General features: G+C 38.7%; 1 protein-coding gene and 1 long non-coding RNA gene across 3 annotated transcripts in view; one reads left to right on the forward strand and one right to left on the reverse strand.

Moving 5' to 3' along the window:
• The window catches only part of PLCB1 (phospholipase C beta 1), an 824,470-nt gene that overhangs the window by 559,385 nt on the left and 243,885 nt on the right, over positions 1-21,200 (forward strand). For both annotated transcript variants that reach the window (XM_070471868.1, XM_070471869.1), the window contains exons 5-8: positions 9,805-9,884; positions 11,646-11,699; positions 12,770-12,845; positions 20,675-20,775. In XM_070471868.1, the coding sequence (XP_070327969.1) occupies positions 9,805-9,884; positions 11,646-11,699; positions 12,770-12,845; positions 20,675-20,775 (311 nt within the window). The remainder of the gene's footprint in view (positions 1-9,804; positions 9,885-11,645; positions 11,700-12,769; positions 12,846-20,674; positions 20,776-21,200) is intronic.
• Positions 12,490-19,971, reverse strand: LOC139036535 (uncharacterized). Its single transcript, XR_011489300.1, has 2 exons — positions 19,899-19,971; positions 12,490-12,862 (listed from the first exon to the last, which is right to left on the reverse strand). It is a non-coding gene; the product is annotated as an uncharacterized lncRNA (long non-coding RNA).

The following is a 21,200-nucleotide window of genomic DNA, read 5'->3' on the forward strand; positions in this document are numbered from 1 at the left end:
TAACTTTGTGAAGCAAAAGGCAGGGGGAAAAGGGAAAGTTGTACCAAACTGAACGAAGAGTTCCAAAGAATAGCAAGGAGATAAGAGAGCCTTCTTAAGTCAACACTGCAGAGAAATAGAGGGAAACAATAAAATGAGAAAGAGTAAAAATCCCTTCAAGAAAACTGGAGATATCAAGGGAACATTTCATGCAAGGATGGGCACGATAAAGGGCAGAAACAGTAAGGAGGTAACAGAAGCAGAAGACATTAAGAAGAGGTGGCAAGAATACACAGAAGAATTATGTAGAAAAGGTCTTAATGACCCAGATAACCACAATGGTGTGGCCATCCACCTAGTTCAAGACATCCCAGCATATGAAGTCAAGTGGCCTTAGGAAGCATGACTACGACTCATTGGAAAAGACCGTGATGCTTAGAAGGATTGAAGGCAAAAGGAGAAAGGGGCAGCAGAGGATGGAATGGTCAGATTGCATCACTGATTCGATGGACAGGAATCTGAGCAAACTCTGGGAGACAGTGGCGGACAGAGGAGTCTGGCACATTGCAGTCCATGTGGCAAAGAGTTGGACGTGACTGATCGACTGAACAACAACAACTTTTTGACAGGTTTGGAAAACTTAATAGTGTCAAGACTGGGATCTCAGTAATGACCCAGAGGGGGGGAATTGCAGAAGTCATCCTACAGAATAAATGCATTTCAACTCCAGATGAAATTCCATGACAGGTGATCTTTAGATCTGTTTTCTCTAGCTTAGGCCTCTGTAGTCCTCATCAGAAAAAGAAATTGATCCTAAGGCAGAAAACTTAACTTAAAAGAGCTTCAGGATTTAGACAGCAGGGGCTGAACCCAGCTTAGTGGTAATCATCAGAACTTTGCCTTTGAAAGTTGAAATACAAATCCTTCAGATTAAATAAGAAGCCATCCTTCCAAAGCTATACTACCTAGGGCCCAGCACTGGATTTGTGAGAACACTGCCAGAGTAGGATATCTACCCTGAAGCAAAGCCTGTGTCATAATCTCATGATAAGCCAAGGCTGCTTTAAGCTGCTTTGGCCACACTTCTTAGCCACATTGTTCTTAATAGAGCTGGAAGGGCTTTTTGGTTATTCGAAAGTTAATAGCCAAAATAATTTCCTTCTTTGCTTGGGAAGCAAGTAGTCAAAGATTAGAGTAATTCTTCCTAAGTCAGGTCCTGGAGCAGGTTGCTCCTGAAAGTGCTGCCTCTGGCCCAGAAGAATGCTTAAACTTTAACATGCATGAAAAAGGTTTCTTGGGAAAATGCAGAGTTTGAGTCAGATGATTTGGTGTGGAGCTTAAAGTCCAACATTTCTATCAAGTTTTCAGTCATGGCTGTAAAACCTCCTACTTCCAGCATGGCTTTCTGCTGGGATACAGATTCTCTGCCACCCAGTCCCCAGCATCCGCATCAGCATCTATCTACACAACAATAAGAATGATTGTTTAAGTGATCTGTATGCACATAAAAGTCTTAGAAGCCTGGTTCCAGAACCTGTACGAACCAGTTCTCAGATCCTGTAGTTACCCACCTCCCATTTACACAGTGTAGTTAATTCTGGTACACAAACGTCCTGGAACTTGTTATCCTGCTGCCCACAGCAGTGCTCTGCCCAGGTCCCCTCCAACCGTTTCACCAGTTTCACACACAACACCTCTGTTCGGACTGGCTTTAACTTTCAACAACCTGCACCCATGTCTCTTTGTTGACTGTGCCCTCTGAATGCCAGAACCCCCTTTGCTATCAAGGAAGGCAGGAAAGGCCTGGGGATTGTCGTCCCCTTCAGCAGCCCTGACCCAAGACTGACAGGCACAGTTCAGGTCAGTTCAGTCGCTCAGTCGTGTCTGACTTTGCAACCCATAGACTGCAGCATGCCAGGCTTCCCTGTCCATCACCTACTCCTGGAGCTTGCTCAAACTCATGTCCATCAAGGCAGTGATGTCATCCAAACACCTCATCCTCTGTCGTCCCCATCTCCTCCTGCCCTCAATCTTTCCCAGCATCAGGGTCTTTTCCAGTGAGTCAGTTCTTCCCATCAGGTGGCCAAAGATTTGGAGTTTCAGCTTCAGCATCAGTCCTTTCAATGAATATTCAGGACTGATTTCCTTTAGAATGGACTGGTTGGATCACCTTGGTTGGATCACTCACCCTTGGAGAGTCCAAGGGACTCTCAAGAGTCTTCTCCAACACCATATTTCAAAAGCATCAATTCTTCGGCACTCAACTTTCTTTATAGTCCAACTCTCACATCCATACATGACTACTGGAAAAACCATAGCTTTGACTAGATGGACCTTTGCTGGCCAAGTAATACCTCTGATTTTTTAATATGCTGTCTGAGTTGATCATAGCTTTTCTTCCAAGAAGCAAGTGTTTTTTAATTTCATGGCTGCAGTAAACATTTGCAGTGATTTGGAGTCACCCCCCCCCAAAAAAAATAACAAAGTCTGTCACTGTTTCCATTGTCTCCCCATCTATTTTCCATGAAGTGATGGGACCAGATACCATGATCTTAGTTTTCTGAATGTTCAGTTTTAAGCCAACTTTTTCACTCTCCTCTTTCACTTTCATCAAGAGGCTCTTTAGTTCTTCTTCACTTTCTGCCATAGGGTGGTGTCATCTGCCTATCTGAGGATACTCCCAGAAATCTTGATTCCAGCTTGTGCTTCATCCAGCCCAGCATTTCTCATGATGTATTCTGCATATAAGTTAAATAAGTTAAATAACAGCCTTGACATACTCCTTTCCCAGTTGGGAACCAGTCTGTTGTTCCATGTCCAGTTCTAACTGTTGCTTCTTGACGTGCATACAGATTTCTCAGGAGGCAGGTCAGGTGGTCTGGTATTCCTGTCTCTTGAGGAATTTTCCACAATTTGTTGTGATCCTGTCCACACAGTCAAAGGCTTTGGCGTAGTCAATAAAGCAGAAGTAGATGTTTTTCTGGAACTATCTTGCTCTTTCAGTGATCCAGTGGATGTTGGTAATTTGATCTCTGGTGCCTCTGCCTTTTCTAAATCCAGCTTGAACATCTGGAATTTCACAGTTCATGTACTGTTGAAGCCTGGCTTGGAGAATTTTGAGCATTAATTTGCTAGCGTGTGAGATGAGTGCAATTGTGTGGTAGTTTGAATATTCTTGGGCATTGCCTTTCTTAGGAATTGGAATGAAAAGTGTCCTTTTCCAGTCCTTTGGCCACAGTTGAGCTTTCCAGATTTGATGGCATATGGAGTGCAGCACTTTCACAGCATCATCTTTTAGGGCTTGAAATAGCTCAACTGGAATTCCATCACCTCAACTAGCTTTGATTGTAGTGATGCTTCCTAAGGCCCACTTGATTTCACATTCCAGGATGTCTGGCTCTAGGTGAGTGATCACACCATCATGATTATCTGGGTTGTGACGATCTTTTTGTATAGCTCTTCTGTGTATTCTTGCCCCCTCTTCTTAATAGCTTCTGCTTCTGTTAGGTCCATACCATTTCTGTCCTTTATTGAGCCCATCTTTCCATGAAATATTCCCTTGGTATCTCTGATTTACTTGAAGAGATCTCTAGTCTTAACCATTCTATTGTTCCTTCTATTTCTTTGCATTGATCACTGAGGAAGGCTTTCTTATCTCTCCTTGCTATTCTTTGGAACTCTGCATTCAAATGGGTATATCTTTCCTTTTCTCTTTTGCCTTTCACTTTTCTTTTTACAGCTATTTGTAAGGCCTCCTCAGACAACCATTTTGCCTTTTTGTGTTTCTTTTTCTTGGGGATGGTCTTGGTCACTGCCTCATATACAGTGTCACAAATCTCCATTCATAGTTCCTCAAGCACTCTGTCTATCAGATGTATTCCCTTGAATCTATTTGTCACTTCCACTGTATAATCATAAGGGATTTGATTTAGGTCATACCTGAATGGTCTAGTGGTTTTTCCTACTTTCCTTAATTTAAGTCTCAATTTGGCTCATGATCTGAGCCACAGTCAGCTCCTGGTATTGTTTTTGCTGACTATATAGAGCTTCTCCATCTTTGGCTGCAAACAATATAATCAATCTGATTTTGGTGTTGACCATCTCATGATGTCTATGGTTGAGTCTTCTCTTGTGTTGTTGAAAGAGGGTGTTTGCTATGACCAGTGTGTACTCTTGGCAAAACTCTATTAGCCTTTGCCCTGCTTCATTCTGTACTCTAAGGCAAATTTGCCTGTTATTCCAGTGTTTCTTGACTTCCTACCTTGCATTCCAGCCCCCTATGATGAAAAGGACATCTTTTTGGGGTATTGGTCTAGTAGGTTTTGTAGGTCTTCATAGAACCATTCATCTTCAGCTTCTTCAGTATTACTGGTCAGGGTATAGACTTGGATTACCATGATATTGAATGGTTTGCCTTGGAAACGAACAGAGATCATTCTGTCATTTTTGAGATTGCATCCAAGTACTGCATTTTGGACTCTTGTTGACTGTGATGGCTGCTCCATTTCTTCTAAGGGATTCTTGCCCACAGTAGTAGATATAATGGTCATCTGAGTTAAATTCACCCATTCCAGACCATTTTAGTTCACTGATTCCTAAAATGTCAATGTTCACTCTTGTCATCTCCTGTTTGATCACTTCATATCTGCCTTGATTCATGGACCTAACATTCCAGGTTCCTATGCAATATTGCTCTTTACAGCATCGGACCTTGCTTGCATCAACAGTCACGTCGACAACTGGGTGTTGTTTTTGCTTTGTCTCCATCTCTTCCTTCTTCCTGGTGTTATTTCTCCATTCTTCTTCAGTAGCATTTTGGGCACCTACCAACCTGGGGAGTTCATCTTTCATTATCTTATCTTTTTGCCTTTTCATACTGTTCATGGGGTTGGATTCTCAAGGGTAGAATACTGAAATGGTTTGCCATTCCCTTCTCCAGTGGACCACGTTTTGTCTGAACACTCCACCATGACCCGTCTGTCTTGGGTGGCCCTACATGGCGTGGCTCATAGTTTTATTGAGTTAGACAGGGCTGTGGTCCATGTGATCAGATTGGTTAGTTTCTGAAACTGGTTTTCAGTCAGTCTACCCTCTGATGGAGAAGGACAAGAGGCTTATGGAAGCTTCCTGATGGGAGAGACTGACTGAGGGGGGAACTGGGTGTTGTTTTGATGAGTGGGGCCATGCTCAGTAAATCTGTAATCCAACTTTCTGCTGATGGGCCGGGCTGTGTTCACTTCCTGTAGTTTGACCTGAGACCAAACTGTGGTGGGGGTAATGAAGATAATGGTGACCTCCTCCACAAGCTCCCAGGCACTGCTGCACTCAGTGCCCCGACCCTGCAGAGGCCCCCGCTGACCCACACCTCTGCCAGAGACTCCTGGACACTCACGGGCAGGTCTGGCTCAGTCTCTTGTGGGGGCACGGCTCCTTTCCCCTGGGTTCTGGTGCACACCAGGTTTTGTTCGTGCCCTCCAAGAGGGTTAGGCACAGGGATTGTCAAACTCCAGCTCCCTTTCTGCTCATCGGAAAATTCAAGTTTGGGTGGTATTGTACACAGGGAAGGGTTACACCAAAGTTCCCATCTGCAGAGTTTGCTTGGAGCCTCACCCTTCTGCCTTCTTACCTTCCCAGTCCTGCTCACTTCCTGGTAACATTGCCCCAGAGCACTTCATAGTCAACGCATTTCTCCTAAATCCTGTCTCAGCATCTGGGGAGCCCAAAGTAAACACATGCTGTTTTTTTGTTGTTCAGTCACTAAGTCATGTTCAACTCTTTGTGACCCCTTGGGCTGCAACATACCATGCTGTTTTAATTCCATATAATATGGACTGACACCAGTACCAACCAAGGACTGTGTTGTTTCTAAAGTTGTCTTGGTCATTGCTTGAGACCCTGAGTCTTTGATTCAGGCTGGCTCAGATCTTCTGCACACCTCATAAGGCTACAGGAAATCAGTGGACTCTAGGAGTTCCATACTTGGATATTTAGATGCTCACATTCTGAGAATGTGATGAAATAAGTTTTGCTTTACTTTCTGAATGAGCTGCGACTGTGCAGTGAATGTGGTGATGATGCAGTCCTTCAACTGGCTTTATAAAGGACCCATAGAAAGAACAAAGGATCTAGAAGACATGTGCTCACCAATAATGCAGACAAAACTCCCAACTATGTGTGACTGTTGAGTCCTTGAAAGGTTGCCAGTGCAAATTAAGAAGGGCTGTAAGTGCAGAATGCATACCTCATTTCAAAGATGAAGATAAGAAAAGAAACTAGCCCAATAATCTTATGTTGATTATATGGCAAATAATATGTTTGAAATATTGGGTTAAATAAAATTTATTATTCAATTTATTTCACTTGTTTATTTCTACCTTTTAAAAAAGTGGCTACTGGAAATTTTAAATTATTTGTGTACCTTCATATTTCTATTGGACTGAATGTAATAGAGGTCTTAGCTTTCAACCTTAAATGTCAGACCAAATTAAATCTCCCCAGGTCTTCATAATACCTTCACTGTACCTATTTCTGGTGTGCAATTGGCCACGAGTAAATATACAAAATGGTACACTGCCCTCAGTTATAAATAATTTTACCAATGCATAACATTGCCATGGACTTCCCTGGTGACTCAGATTGTGAAAAAGAATCTGTCTGCAATGTAGGAGACCTTGGTTTGATCCTTGGGTTGGAAAAATCCCTTGGAGAAGGAAATGGCAACCCACTCTAGTATTCTTGCCTGGATGATTCAATGGACAGAGGAGCTGGCAGGCTACAATCCATGGGGTTGCCAGGAGTCAAACATGACTGAACAACTAATACACACACACACACACACACACACACACACACACACAGTTGCCTTGGAGTTGGAAAAGTCTACAGTTTGACCCCTAACCTGGAAAATATTGAGTATTATACTAGAAACATATTTTGAAAATCAGTGCCAGTAATTATTACTCTTAGTTTAAAATAATCTAATATGTGGACATTTTATCTTAAAGCTATTAATAGTTATTCCAAAGTTTTTCTCTGTGTCTATCAAATTTGCTTCACTGACAGCTCTTCTGTACTGTCTCCCCCAAGCCCTGCACCAACAATCTGTAGAGTGTCAGTACTTCTCACCTGGACTGTGACAGCTTCATAGCTGAGTGCCCTCTGTCTCATTTCTCAGCCTCAAACCCACCTGTATTGGCTACCACATTACCTCTGTAACCCACTGTCCAGCCCTACCTTCACCCTGAAAGAAAGGCCTTCAATGATATCATATTTTTTGCCAAATTCTCTCCAAAACACTAAACAGACATTAAATGCTTTCTATACTCTCATGCCAACTCTATTTTTTTTTTTTTACTGCACCCCACAGCATGCAGAATCTTAGTTTCTGACCCAAGGATAGAACCCACACCTCCTGCAGTAAAAATATGGAGTCTTAACCAATGCACCGCCAGAGAAGTCCCCAAACTCTACTTTTCTTTTTTTTTCTAATTCATTTTCCCCCCAACTCTACTTTTCTTGTTACAACTTCCCTTCTTTTTTCCAATTCATTTAGGCTACTCCCCATTCTCACTAAATCCTGCCAGTAAGTTATAACCGACAGAATAATGTAAATCCTTTTACAGCACATATGGTGTTGTTATCTGAGATTTTTCTTTGAAGTCCAAGTTATTTCAGGTGATAATTTAATTGGCTTGATCACACTTATTTGTGCAAAATTCATCTGTGCTTAATGTGCATGTTTTTTGCTTAATTTTATATAACCTCAGGATTTAAAAGTCTTCAAAGAAAATTCAGTTCAGTTCAGTTGCTCAGTCATATCCAACTCTTGGACTGCAGCACACCATGCTTCCCTGTCCATTACCAATTCCCAGAGCTTGCTCAAACTCATGTCCATCAAGTCGGTGATGCCATCCAACCTTTCATCCTCTGTCATCCCCTTCTCCTCCTGCCTTCAATCTTTCTCAGCATCTTTTCCAATCAGTCAGTTCTTCACATCAGGGGGCCAAAGTATTGGAGCTTCAGCTTCAGCATCAGTCCTTCCAATGAATATTCAGGACTGATTTCCCTTAGGATTGACTGGTTGGATCTTCTTGCAGTCCAAGGGACTCTCAAGAGTCTTCACCAACACCGCAGTTCAAAAGCATCAATTCTTCAGTGCTCAGTTCTCTTTATGGTCAAGGAAAATTCAGTTCAGTTAAATTCAGTCACTCAGTTGTGTCTGACTCTTTGCAACCCCATGGACTGCAGCATGACAGTCTTCTCTGTCTATCAGCAACTCCTGGAGTTTACTCAAACTCATGTCCATTGAGTCAGTGGTGCCATCCAACCATCTCATCTTCTCTTGTCCCCTTCTCCTCCTGCCTTCAGTCTTTCTCATCACCAGGGTCTTTTCAAATGAGTCATTTCTTTGCATCAGGTGGCCAAAGTATTGGAGTTTCAGTTTCAGCATCCGTCCTTCCAATGAATATTTAGGACTGATTTTCTTTAGGATGGACTGGTTGAATCTCCTTGCAGTCCAAGGGGCACTCAAGAAAATTAAGAATCTTTAATTTAAGGAGTTACATATCTATACTTGAATGGATAGGAGCATCTGTCATTGATAACTATTTGTGTGGCAGTTTTTACTGTACTGATTTTTTAACATAAATTCAATATTTTAAAATAAAAACAAACACACAAAACTCTGCTTAGAGTGTCCCTTTCCCTGCCCCATCACTTGGTACCCCAAGTTTTACCTCAGTTGTTTCTGCATTACATGATAGCATATTATTTGCATATTTTCATAAACCAGGAGGCAAAACACAAAATAACAATAAAAACTATAGTAGAAATAACAAAATTAGATGGAAAAGCTGTTGAACATTGAAGAGAGAGCCAAGTCAACTGCAACATCGGATGATTACATTACTTAGCTCTTATCTCATCTTCTCTTAGAGACTTTTTTTCCAGCCCAGAATGTTAAATGAGTGTTCAAAATCATCACCCAGAATAGAACTTCAGCTTTTTTATTGTAGATTTGTTCTTTTGCATTTTTTTGGATGCCAAGAGAAATCAGAGGTGAATGGTGTGAGGTAGGGATTGGGATTAGGGGAGCAGTAAGGAATGGACAGAGCTGGGGGGAGGGAATGGTACTGAGTATTATGTGACATTGGGACTGCAGCTAGTTGAGAGACTTCTAGAACTGTAATTAACATTTAAAGATTCCCTGGTGTAGCTGTTTTGGCTTGAGTAGTAAAATAGGAAGATCTTCTTTGCAGACATGTTGAAAATATGTATATGTGCTAAGTCGCTTCAGTCATATCTGACTCTTTGCTACCCTATGGACTGTAGCCTGCCAGGCTCCTCTGTCCAAGGGATTTTCCAGGCAGGAATACTGGGGTGGGGTGCCATTCCCTCCTCTAGGGGATCTTCCCTATCCAGGGATCAAACTTGCGTAGGCAGGTGGGTTGTCTACTACTAATGCTACCTGGGAAGCCCTGTTGGAAATATAATTGACTACATTTTAAAATTCTTTATGTGTTTATAACACAAGGAAAAGAGTGAGACATACTTGGTTATTAAAGGCAATATATCAGTTCTCTATCTGTAGGTATTTTAAAAAGCAGATAAAATTTTGCTTATGGGTAAAGAACGTTTCCTTAGGAAAAGAGTAGTTGTTCAGGGATTTGAATTTAATTATGTCATTTTAACAGAGGGGAAAAAAAGAGAAAAAACCCTTAGGCATGAAAATTGAACTAATTTGTCTTCCTAGTAGCCTTGCTAAAAACATATGTCTAATGACTGCACAGTATTTAAGCTAATGAAAGTGTGAATCATATTTTTCAGGAATGGACAAATGAGGTTTTCAGTTTGGCAACAAACCTGCTGGCCCAAAACATGTCCAGGGACGCATTTCTGGAAAAGGCGTAAGTAGCTCTAATTTTATTGCAAAGGGTGTTGCTTCATCTGAGTCAGTTTCCTTTCTCCTTTGTGAGTCTTTTGTTTATGCTGCACTGGCTTCTCACATTGATAAACATAAATTTCCCTCCGGGACTTGTTAGAGAACTGATAGGTTCACTGCTTGGAATTGGAAGACTTCCAGTAAAGATCGCTCTTTCCTCTCAGCCCTGCATCTGTGTTACACTACGCTGGCCTGAATGTCAATGCCTTTGACACGCAGTAAGGAGATACTTCTAAATCCTGCAACTACGCCCAAAATCAAAAACTATTCATCTCAGAGAGTCGTCAGCCCTACATCTGCCTGCGTTGTATCAATTATTAATCTGAGGAAGCGAACGAACAACATATGGGACTCAATTCTCCAGAGTCTAAGATCTCTGATAGATGCAACTTAAATCAGTAAGCTGATGTCCTGATTCCTGTCCTTCTAGACAATCACAGCAACTGTTAATAAGAAAAGAGAAAAAGAATGTAAAGGAAAAAGCAGAATGAAAACAAAAAGAAAAAAAGCAAATCAGGAGTACCCAATCACTCTCGAATTACATAGTCTTTCTGAAATTTATTTGACCAAGGAAAATAACAGTTTCTGCCAGATGAGCAAGTAGGAAAGCTGGTTGTGATCAGTTTGGACACTGGATGTTCAGGAGGTTGGAAAACGTTGAAATCAGGACCACAAATGGAAACATTACTAGGTGGTCCTCTATTTTTATTTAATAACTTTCTGTCTTCCCTCTTCTGTAAGACATACCCATCATTCCAAACCAAAGACTCCAGTCCACTTTTCTTTCATACTCTTCCATGAGTTTCTTTTGCTATTAGTCAGGACTTCATGGGTTTTCTCAAATGCTCTTTCGTGTCATCCTCTCATCTCATCAGTTTGTCACCTTCAGGACCCTTTCTACATGCCTTCCCCTCTCCTCTGCCCTTTATTCCTCTTTTTTTGTTGTTGTTTCAATTGTCTTCTTATCATTCTTCATCTAACAGACTTTCTGGAAAATCTGCTGTGCCACACAGAACGTTGGTGGAAAGTGACACGTAGACATAGCACATTGCAGCTAGTAAAACAGCTAGTTGGCTAGTCATACCTATTGCAAATGTCCACTTCCAACAGGCATCTCCCCATGAATAGCTGCTGTGGTCATTCTAGAGCACGCCTTATGGGGAACACACTGTAAGCATTTATTTATGTTGCATCCACACCTAGGAATGGAATGGCTGTGTGCGTGAGCAGTTGGTGGTCCCAGTTTATATACCCATCAAAAGAGTTTGTAAGCTCTCCTGTGTCTTCTCTTTGTCTGCACACCCAGAAGCAGTGAAAGAGATAAGTGCAGTTTTATATTCACACAATGGGATACCATACACCAATGAGAGTGAAAGATTCACAGTGAAAAGCAAATATATGGATGGATCTTGAAAATATAATGTTGAGTGAAAGAATCCATAAAAGAGTGTGATTCTATTATGTAAAGTGCAAAATTAATCTGAATGTTTAAAGTCAGGATAATGGTTTGCTCCTGGGGGACCAGCTATGGAAAGGGCATGAGAGGGGCTCCTGGGATTCTATTAAAATAAGAATATTCTTTTTCTTGATCTGGGTGCTGATTGCAGAAACTTGGACAATAGGTGAAAATTCAGCCAACTGTACATATGAAAGAGCCTTTTTCTATGCATTTTATTCATCAATGAAAATTTTTAAAAAATTAAACAGTTTTCTGCTTCTCCAACAGGTATACTAAACTTAAGCTGCAAGTCACTCCAGAAGGACGCATTCCTCTCAAAAAGTAAGCTGTGTGAGCGATTCCCATTATTTTCTATTTTTGTTTCCTCAGAGATCTGAGTCTGTGCCGTGGCTCTGCTTTGGTCCAGGGGAGCCTGGAGGTGTGTGGTGGCCCAGTCCCCCAACATGCACCGCGTATGCATCCTCAGAGATGCACCGTGTATGCATCCTCAGAGATGCACTGTGTATGCACTGTGTATGCATCCTCAGAGAGGCTTCCTGGGCTTCCTGCTTCCCTGTGGCATCGCTTTCAAGGAACACCAAAGCAGGAAGGGGGTGGAGGGGATGAGAGGCCTTTGCTGTTAAACCTAAAAGAACATCTGAGACTCAGATCTAGTCTAGGAATGGAAATCAGGCAACCGTGATGCCTCTTTCTTCCAAGATGACACTAGCCTTGAAACAAGGGTTGCAAACTCCAATGTCAACAGAAGTTAGGCAGGGAACATCCATGACAAAGCAGGCCAGGGACAAGAAGGAAAAGTGAAGAATGAAATCTGTCTCAAAGAGACAAGGATAACAGCTCTACCAGATTCCCCATGGGGCTGGTGGTTTCCAGGTGATAGATTTCCTAATGTTTCAATAGAGCCCATAAATCCAAATTACTAAACTGTCCATTATCTAAGTTATATATTTTAAAGCAAAATCACTGGCCAAAAAAAGTGCAGTTCTAGACCATAGTCAGTCAAAATCCTTCAACTTTTGACAGCTACCAGTGAGCTTCTGCTCATAAAAAGTTATTTATTAATAATATTAGCAATGTATACTTTCAAAGCAGTGGTAGCAGCAAGGAGACAAAATTCTTAAGATATTTATTTTAAAACTTCATACTAGAATCATTTCTAATGCAATGTTTTTTAATCGGGTCATCATCATTGTCTCAAAATATTAATTTGCTACTAGACACTTTGATTTTGAAAAGCACACACATAGATCTTCCAGAGCACAGATGCTAATCCCGGAGCGAGTGCTATGTGTTCAGTCTTTGGGGACGAGGGATGACGAGGTTTGAGCGAGTAGGGTGTGGTGGCCGGCGGCATCCGCAGCCTCTCTCACCTGCGTGCCTTCCCTTCACAGCATATACCGCCTGTTCTCAGCAGACCGGAAGCGAGTCGAGACAGCTTTAGAGGCATGTAGTCTTCCATCTTCAAGGGTGAGCATGACGCCTTCCTGAAATTACCACTGCTTAATAGCTCTGGATAAGCATACTAAAATATATCATGCCCCAATATTATCCAAACATTTTTAAAGTTAAGAATATGACTTATTTGTTAATATTTGCAATATATAGGTCACTATATATCTTTTTCAATCCCGTAATCCCAGTATTTTCAATAAGAAAGCCCCTTGTTCATTGTAAATTTTTTAAAAAATAACCAACTAATGCCAAAAATGTATTGGCCAAAAAATATTAACGTTATCAAGAATTTAAGCTGCTCATTAATAACAAATCCTTTCTTGAAGTTCCTTGAGATATTAACTGATGATTAAGAATTATGATTAGGAGGATTTAAAAATATTAATTTCATTTTATCCCTCTTTTAAAAGTCTAGGTTTAAGACTGATAAGTTAATAAACAGAGTAAATAAATGTTATTTACGTACTATGCAGGGCAGTGCTCAAAAGGCTTTGTGAAGGATCAAAACATTTTGGATAGTGCCTACATTGCACCTAAGTGACACATAATGAGAGGACAAGGATGTGAGATGCTTTTGGTTTTTCACCTAGTGATTTGAGGCACTTAGTATACATTAACCTCCTAAAAAAAGTAATTTGCCTTTATTTCAATGCATTTCTACATACCTGGCTCTAAAAAATTTACTGTTGTTTCTGGGGTAGCTGGGTATATTGCATAAAACCTTTTTCTTTTCCTCTATGTAGAACACTCCTTTCTGTTACAAATTATTTTTATCCTGGTATCTAAGCAACAAGTAAGCAAAAATAACACTTATACCCAAGGAAGAAGCCCTGAGTCTCTTGAAACCTACTGGCAACATTGAAGTTGCACTGAATGAAGCTGAGAAAACATTCTTAAATTGTGAATAAGTTATGAAAAGTGTCCAGAGCTGTTGTGTTGGCCAGTTCTTCTTGAGAATATTTTTGAAAAAAATGAAACGTATTAAAGACTTTTGTAGGCAACAGAAAAGAAAAGAGTGACTGTTTGCTGTCGGTGTCTTGCTGTCTGTGGAAACAGTTGCTGATGTGCCAAACACTGGACAGAACCATGAAAGGGCTCCCCAAACATTTAAGCTTCACTTTAATAAGCAAAAGAAAATGATCAAGCTTGTTGTTATTGCTCTTTTGTTTCATGCTTTGGAGCCAGAAAGATGTAACAGTTAAGATCCTGTCCTTGACTCAACAAATATTTCTTTTTTTAAATTTGACCTGTAGTATTTTTTCTTATTTTTTTTAATTGAAAAATCATTGATTTATGTGTGTTGATTTATGATCTACAGCAAAGTGATTCTGCTATGAATGTAGTTTTTTCCTATGCTATACAGTAGAACCTTGTTATTTATTTATCCTATATTAATATAATAGTTAGCATCTGCTAATCCCAGACCACTAATCCACCCCTCCCCCCATCTCCTCCTCACCTCACCTTTTCCCCTTGGTAACCCTAAATTTGTTTTCTATGTCTCTGAATCTGTTTCTATTTCATAGGTAGATTCATTTGTGCCATATTTTATATTCCACATATAAGTAATATAATATAGTATTCTTTGCCTGTTTTATTTCACTTAGCATAATGCTCTCCAAGTCTATCCACGTTGCTGCAAATAGCATTATTTCATTCTTTTTTAAGGATGAATTGTATTCCACTATATATATATATATATATATATATATGCCACATATATTCCATATATTTTTATCCACACCTTCTTTATCCATTCAGACTCAAGGAATATCTCTTGAGCTCTTACTGTGTGCCCTCCATCCCTGAGAATATGGTAGTGGGAAAAATTAAGTTCCAGTGCCAGGATTCAAGGACTATACATTCTCTGGGGGTGCTAGTTAAATACTTCAACTACACATGTAAATTGGGGGAAACGCCCTGAACAAATGGAATGGAGCATTGCTATTGAGAATAAGAGAAATTCATTCCAGAAAAAGAAAACTGTGTGCAGCACCCTGAGGCTGGAAAAAGTTTACCAGTTTGAGCAACTGTAAAAAGATCACTGTATTTAAGCATGAAAAAAAAAAAGCATGAAACATGAATTTAGAAAGATTTGCAAAGAATTTGTTTCCTCTGCAGTTGCTCCTGACTTGACCTTTACCTGATTTGACCTAACATCTTGTTGGGGAAAAAAGATAAAAATGTTAACTTGTTACTATAAATCTAGCTAAGGGAAAGAAGGAATAGAAAAAGCTGAATAGAAAATCAAATCCATCAACCAGTTCTCTGTGTATTACAACTTTCTAAACAATTGGATTCTGAGAATTCAGTCAATAAATACAAATTGAGTCTTTATAATCCACTGTCTTTATTTATAGGTTCGCACTTTCAAACCAGTGTCAATTGGAGACATTTTTAAAGGAAAATGAGATTCAGATAGCAGGAGTTGGGTTTAAATTGAAACAATATTTATCTCTAGTAAATTAAATGTTATGACAATTTTCTGAAAACAAATTGGAGCTTTAAAAAAAATCAGCCTCCCTCATAAAGTTTTGAAAGCTCATTATTCACAGTAAAGTGTGCTCTGCTTGGAGGAGTGGCAGAAGTAGAATGCTGTGAAAAGATTTATAAACCAAAGTCAGTTTCAGGGCTAGGAAACACGTGTCCTGGGACTGACTATGTATTTTGAATCTTTGCTGTAATTTCATATCTACAGGATAGTGGTTCTAGAAAATATTCACTAATTAGCAAAGGTATACTGACAACAGGTGTTTTAAACACTTCACAGAAGAAATGGTTACACAAGTGGTAGATCATATTAATTACAGTACATCTCAGGGAGCCTCAGGTAGCCAGTGGTTATGCAAACTCATTTGAAAAGTCCCTGATGCTGGGAAAGATTGAGGGCAAGAGGAGAAGGGAACGACAGAGGATGAGAAGGTTGGATGGCATCACCGACTCAATGGACATGAGTTTGAGTAAACTCAGAATTGGTGATGGACAGGGAGGCCTGGCGTGCTGCAGTCCATGGGGTCACAAAGAGTCAGTAATGACTGAGCAACTGAACTGAACTGAACTGTTCAAACTAGGTTTAATTGTGTTCTGTAAATAGATACATTACCAGAAATACTGTGGACATCCTGTTGTGATTTTTTTAGACATTATCTTTGTGCACATTGTTAGGGATAATTAATGCACTTGAACTCGTATCCTGACCAAAATGATCCATTGAAATAGCACATTCCGTAATGGGTACTCCTTTAGCTATATCAATTGCTCATTAAAGTTACCTTAATTGTTAAAAAGTAGTATGTATGTAAAAACAGAGCTAAAACAATTACTGTCTTCTATTAATAATCCAAATACATATTTCAGTGAGAACTTTGAAGGCCTTTCCATATTCATAAAATTGCTACTTTGCCCACAAGCTTTCTGAGAACAGAAAATAATTTACTTGCACCAAATTCCCTTTGATTTAAGGCTTTTTTTAACTTGAAAGAAAAGCTCAGTGACATTTGGGATCACATTATAATCTTGGAATAGCACTGGCCTTTTAGTGAAGAAGATAGGAATAAATCTATATATTTTTTTGAATAATAAATTTTACTATAGCTATCAACATACATGTAATACCCCCCAAAAAAGTGATTATTTTGGATTTACAGAATTTGATACATTTTAGTAAAGAATACTGTGAATGAAATTTACCAAAGAACTTCTCCCAGGATAACTGCAATATGTTGCCTTTCTCCTATACCTTATACCCAGAATGTAAATCAGAAATATACTGACTTATTCAGCTGTGAATCTTAAAATCACTAATACACAATTCCATTTTAGAACCACATTTAATATTTGGTTCATTATCAGTAGCTTACTTGTAATTTTCATGTCCTCTCTGGCTACAACTTTTGTTTTATCCCTTTAGAACAAAAATATTAATAGGTTGAAATCCTGAATTTACTGCAAAATGATTCATTGATTAGTCAAGATAAAATCTGCATGTGGACTCCTTATTCATTAGAGTCCACTGAAATAAATTAATATGTTTTAGAATAACACTTCTGAATGTTAAACACTTATTTATTACAAAGTTTTTTAAATCTATAAATATACAAAGAAGAAAATACAAACAATATCCAAAAACTGGCATGAAATTTAGTTTTCTGGATTACAGCATGAGTTGAGGAATCAAGAAACCTTAATTTGAAACATAGCAAACCTGCCCCCATCAACTTGATGCCATAGACAAGTTTTGTAAACTCCTATCTCCTTAGCGTTTGTATCTGTAAAAAGGATCACCATTCCAACCTCATAGAGCTCACAAGGAGTTAAATGAAAGCATTCAAGTAAAGCTCCTAGAACTATATGCTTGGCATACAGTAAGTGCTCAATAAATATTTATTCTTATTATCCTCTGAGAATTATTTATATGCATATACATGACTTTCACTCTCTTTTTTACGTACATATATTTTTTTCTAGATTTTTTTTACCTTATAGATCATCATGAAATATTGAGTATAGTTCCTTGTGCTATGCAGTAGGTCCTTGTTGGTTACCTGTTTTACATACAGGAGTGTGTGTATATTAATCCCAAATTCCTAGTTTACCCCTCCTCACCTTTCTCCTTTGGTGACCGTAAGTTTGTTTTCTATGCCTCCAGGTCTATTTCTGTTTTGTATGTAAGTTCATTTGTATCATTTGTTAAGATTCTACATAAAAATGATATAATATTTGTCTTTGTCTGGCTTACTTCACTTTGTTATTTTTAATTTGGCATGTAGATATTTCATAACCTGTTTCTGGAATCTGGAGATGTAAATACCACCAGTACTACCTTCAAGTTGTACTGAAGGTAGATTCTTTGTATTCAACCATAGAATTGAAGCATCTCCATTTTTAAGGAAAATACTTTGTAGTTTCTGGAATAAATGGGCCTGATTCAGACTGTATTGGCCTTCTTAATTCTTCCTTCAAAAAATTTTGATAATAATGGAAACAAATAATCATTGATAATCTGTTATGTGCTGGTGGCATGATGAAGTAAACGAAGTCCTGGACCACGACAGATCTAAGGTCTGGTGCCATATCCTGAGTGAATTCAACAAGCATTCATTAGGTGTATATTATATGCCACACATTGTTCTGGAGACACAAAGGAATTAAATAAGAGATAGTGCGCTTTATTAAAAAACACAGTCTAGTTGATAATCAGAAATATAAAAACTAAATGAAACTGTGTGGTGGATGCTATAAAGAATATATATGAAGGTGGATTGCAGACACACACACAAAAAATTGCACACACATCTCTACCTAGTTGGTTTAGAAGTATTCACAAAAGAGTGTTTGACGTTTTGGTATGCTCTTGAGCATCGTCCTTAGATTTCATGCTACTCAAACATGGCACAATGAGTCTGTTCTATCCCCTTTACCAAATCATGAAATCCAGGAAAATAAAGTATGTGAATGATCTTTGCACATTCCAGCCTTATTTAAAATGTAAGGAATTATTAACTGACCATAGCTTTTCCCTCAATATCTCCTCCATATTCTTTCACTTTAGCGTTCAGTGATGTTCACTTCAACTTATTTCTCCAAAATGTTTTTCCCTCATTTTCACCCACTGACCCCAAAGGTTATCCCCATCAATCAAGTTGGACAAGAGACAAATGAAGCTGTATTGAAATGTTTTCCATTTTCTAGGTGCTAACATCCGACTGGTAATAAAAGTAATATTGTATTTATTCAGATTATTTCATCAATGTGTCCCCTCTAATAAGAAGTTCTAATTTATAGCTGGTTAATAAAAAATAGAGTTTTAGTAAAGCATGTCATCTTATGAAATGATGTGTATGGATTCTTTTGTAAATGGCTTTAGTTGAATCTGATATCTTATGGGAAGCATATTTGCTATCAACTTCCACCTTTTTCATAAATTGCATTCATTCATTTAGTAAATATTTATTGTAAACCTGCTGTATGTTACAGAGACTGAGCAATTAACAACACACAGGTCCTAGCTTGTGTCAGTCTGCAGGTTAGCAAGTAACACAGAAAACTGTACATCTGGAAGCACAAAACAGTTAAGTAAGAACTGAAACAAGAGACAAGCATCGTGTGATAATAGCACAGAATGGAAATTAAAACCTGGTGTAGGAGGAAGAGGTTTTAAGCTAAGACAAGAAGGGAGGAGAATAAAGGAAGTCGATAAGAAAAGGAAGACAATGACTGATAGCCTTAGACAAAATCTGCTTGTATGCTTTTAGTGAGATCTGGAGAAGGGGAAGTAGAGGGATCTCTAAATAGTAACTAAACAGCAGGGAGTATAAGAGAACAAATTTGGGGTTCATCAACGCCAATAAAGTCTGATGCTTGAGTTAGCCAAATGAGGCACTGAGTATTTCCTTGAGATTTGTTTTTAAATCTCTCTTCCCTGTATCTCTCAGCCAGAGAATATGATAGCAATGCTCATTTTTGGCTATTTTCAAAGCTACTTATAAGAGACATGGGTGTCTAACTCAGAGAGAGTGTGGCAATTAAAAAGTATACATTCTCCAGTCAAAAGGATTCTCTCACTTTGTAAATTAAATGGAATTTTGGAAACCTGTTCACAGGTTAAACTTTTCCCCATTTTATGAGTGGCAAATCATCATGAAACAATATGTTGGAATTTCCTTCTTGGAACTGGCTGTTTATACTTATGATTTCAAAGTTATTGTCCAGGTTACTGAGCTTAACCATTTAATGCTTCTTGCTATATATAAATGATGTGTGTTGTTTGATTGTCTCAAAATGCTATTTTGCAAAATGGATTTTTTTTCCTGCTCTATAAATCAATTTAGTAAAGAATATGTTATTTTATTTGTTCATTTCTCAAATGTAGGATTCCTGCTGTTTGCCAAGTGGTGAACTAAGTTTTCTTATCTGTTAGCAAGCAGTGCAGTCTCAGACCATAATTCAGACAATAATTTTTATATACTTCTATAAAAGTATATTTACAAAAATATGAATATGGTAAAAGGAAGGATGTTTTCTTTGATTTAAGGGCTTAAAAATAAAAATAATCATATAAACACATACCCGAAATAGAAAACATGGCATGAAGAATGTCCTTCCTGTTAACAAATGCTTGAATACATGCTTCCGGTTTCCATGGCAGCCCCAGTAAACAGAAAATTAAGTCACAAAACTCAGTTTTTATATCAGTGACTTACTTTCTAAACAATAGGACTGAGAGGAATCAGTGACAAATGATGACTGGTGTCCTACTTATGAAAACTGTGTTGTAACTTATCAGTTTACTTAAAAAAGAAAGAACACTTTGGAAAAAAAAGACACAAAATTGAAATCTTATGTTTTCATTTTGAAAATGTCCTTCTCCGGTTCTCCAAAGAAAAATACATTCACTCAAAAGTCTGCTGAACAGCACATAAACAATGTGAATGCTCTTCATGCCACTGATTTGTACATTTAAAAGTGGTGAAAATGACATATTTATGTTCTGTATACTTTATCACAATTAAAAATGAGATTAAAGTCACCAGGAAAAGCAACCTAAAAGAAAAAAAATGCTGAACAGACCATGTTTTTACTAGGTCTAACTTACTTTAGAAATTGCCTTAACATCCCTTCAGAAGGAGAAAACTCTTAAGCTTAAAATATAATGAGAAAACAGAAAGTGAGCTTTTGATACCTCAAAAACTAGTGTCCCTGTAATGATAGCCTTGTAGATGCTTTCTGAATGCTTACTCTGAGCTCTTAAAAGAAAGAGGAAAGGAGGAAAGAGACAGACAAAACAGGAAGGGAAGATAATGAAGAAAAAGACCATTTACTGACCCTCTTATTTTATTCCCCAGAATGATTCGATACCTCAAGAAGATTTCACTCCTGAAGTGTACAGAGTTTTCCTGAACAACCTTTGTCCTCGACCTGAAATTGATAACATCTTTTCCGAATTGTAAGAGAACACATTTTAACCCATTTGTTCCTGCATACAGTGGTGCTCAGTGTGGCTGTGGCAGCGTTTGGAGTGCTAGAGGGAGATGTCAGAATCTCTTTGTACAATGAGTAATAGCACTGCTTCTGCGTCATTTGTCAGAGACAATCACGCATTCATACCTCTGAGGTTCAGTCACTGCTTGTAATGAGTGAAATTTGCTGTGACTTGTTGCAGGGTGTCATTGTCTTAATATTCTCTGGAGTCTCTGTATGATTTGAAGACTATGGCTAGAACTGAGAAGCACGTATGCAAGAGTCTTGGCAGAGATAGATTCATGTTGTAGAAAGAACGCTGATCCAGGAACCCGTCATCATACTTCTCTGCATTGCATCAGTGAAATGAGAATTTCAGATCACTAAGAACCCTCCCAGATGAAAATTATT

The sequence above is a fragment of the Odocoileus virginianus genome, chromosome 9 (assembly GCF_023699985.2).
Source record: "Odocoileus virginianus isolate 20LAN1187 ecotype Illinois chromosome 9, Ovbor_1.2, whole genome shotgun sequence".
NCBI classification, from domain to species: Eukaryota; Metazoa; Chordata; class Mammalia; order Artiodactyla; family Cervidae; genus Odocoileus; species Odocoileus virginianus.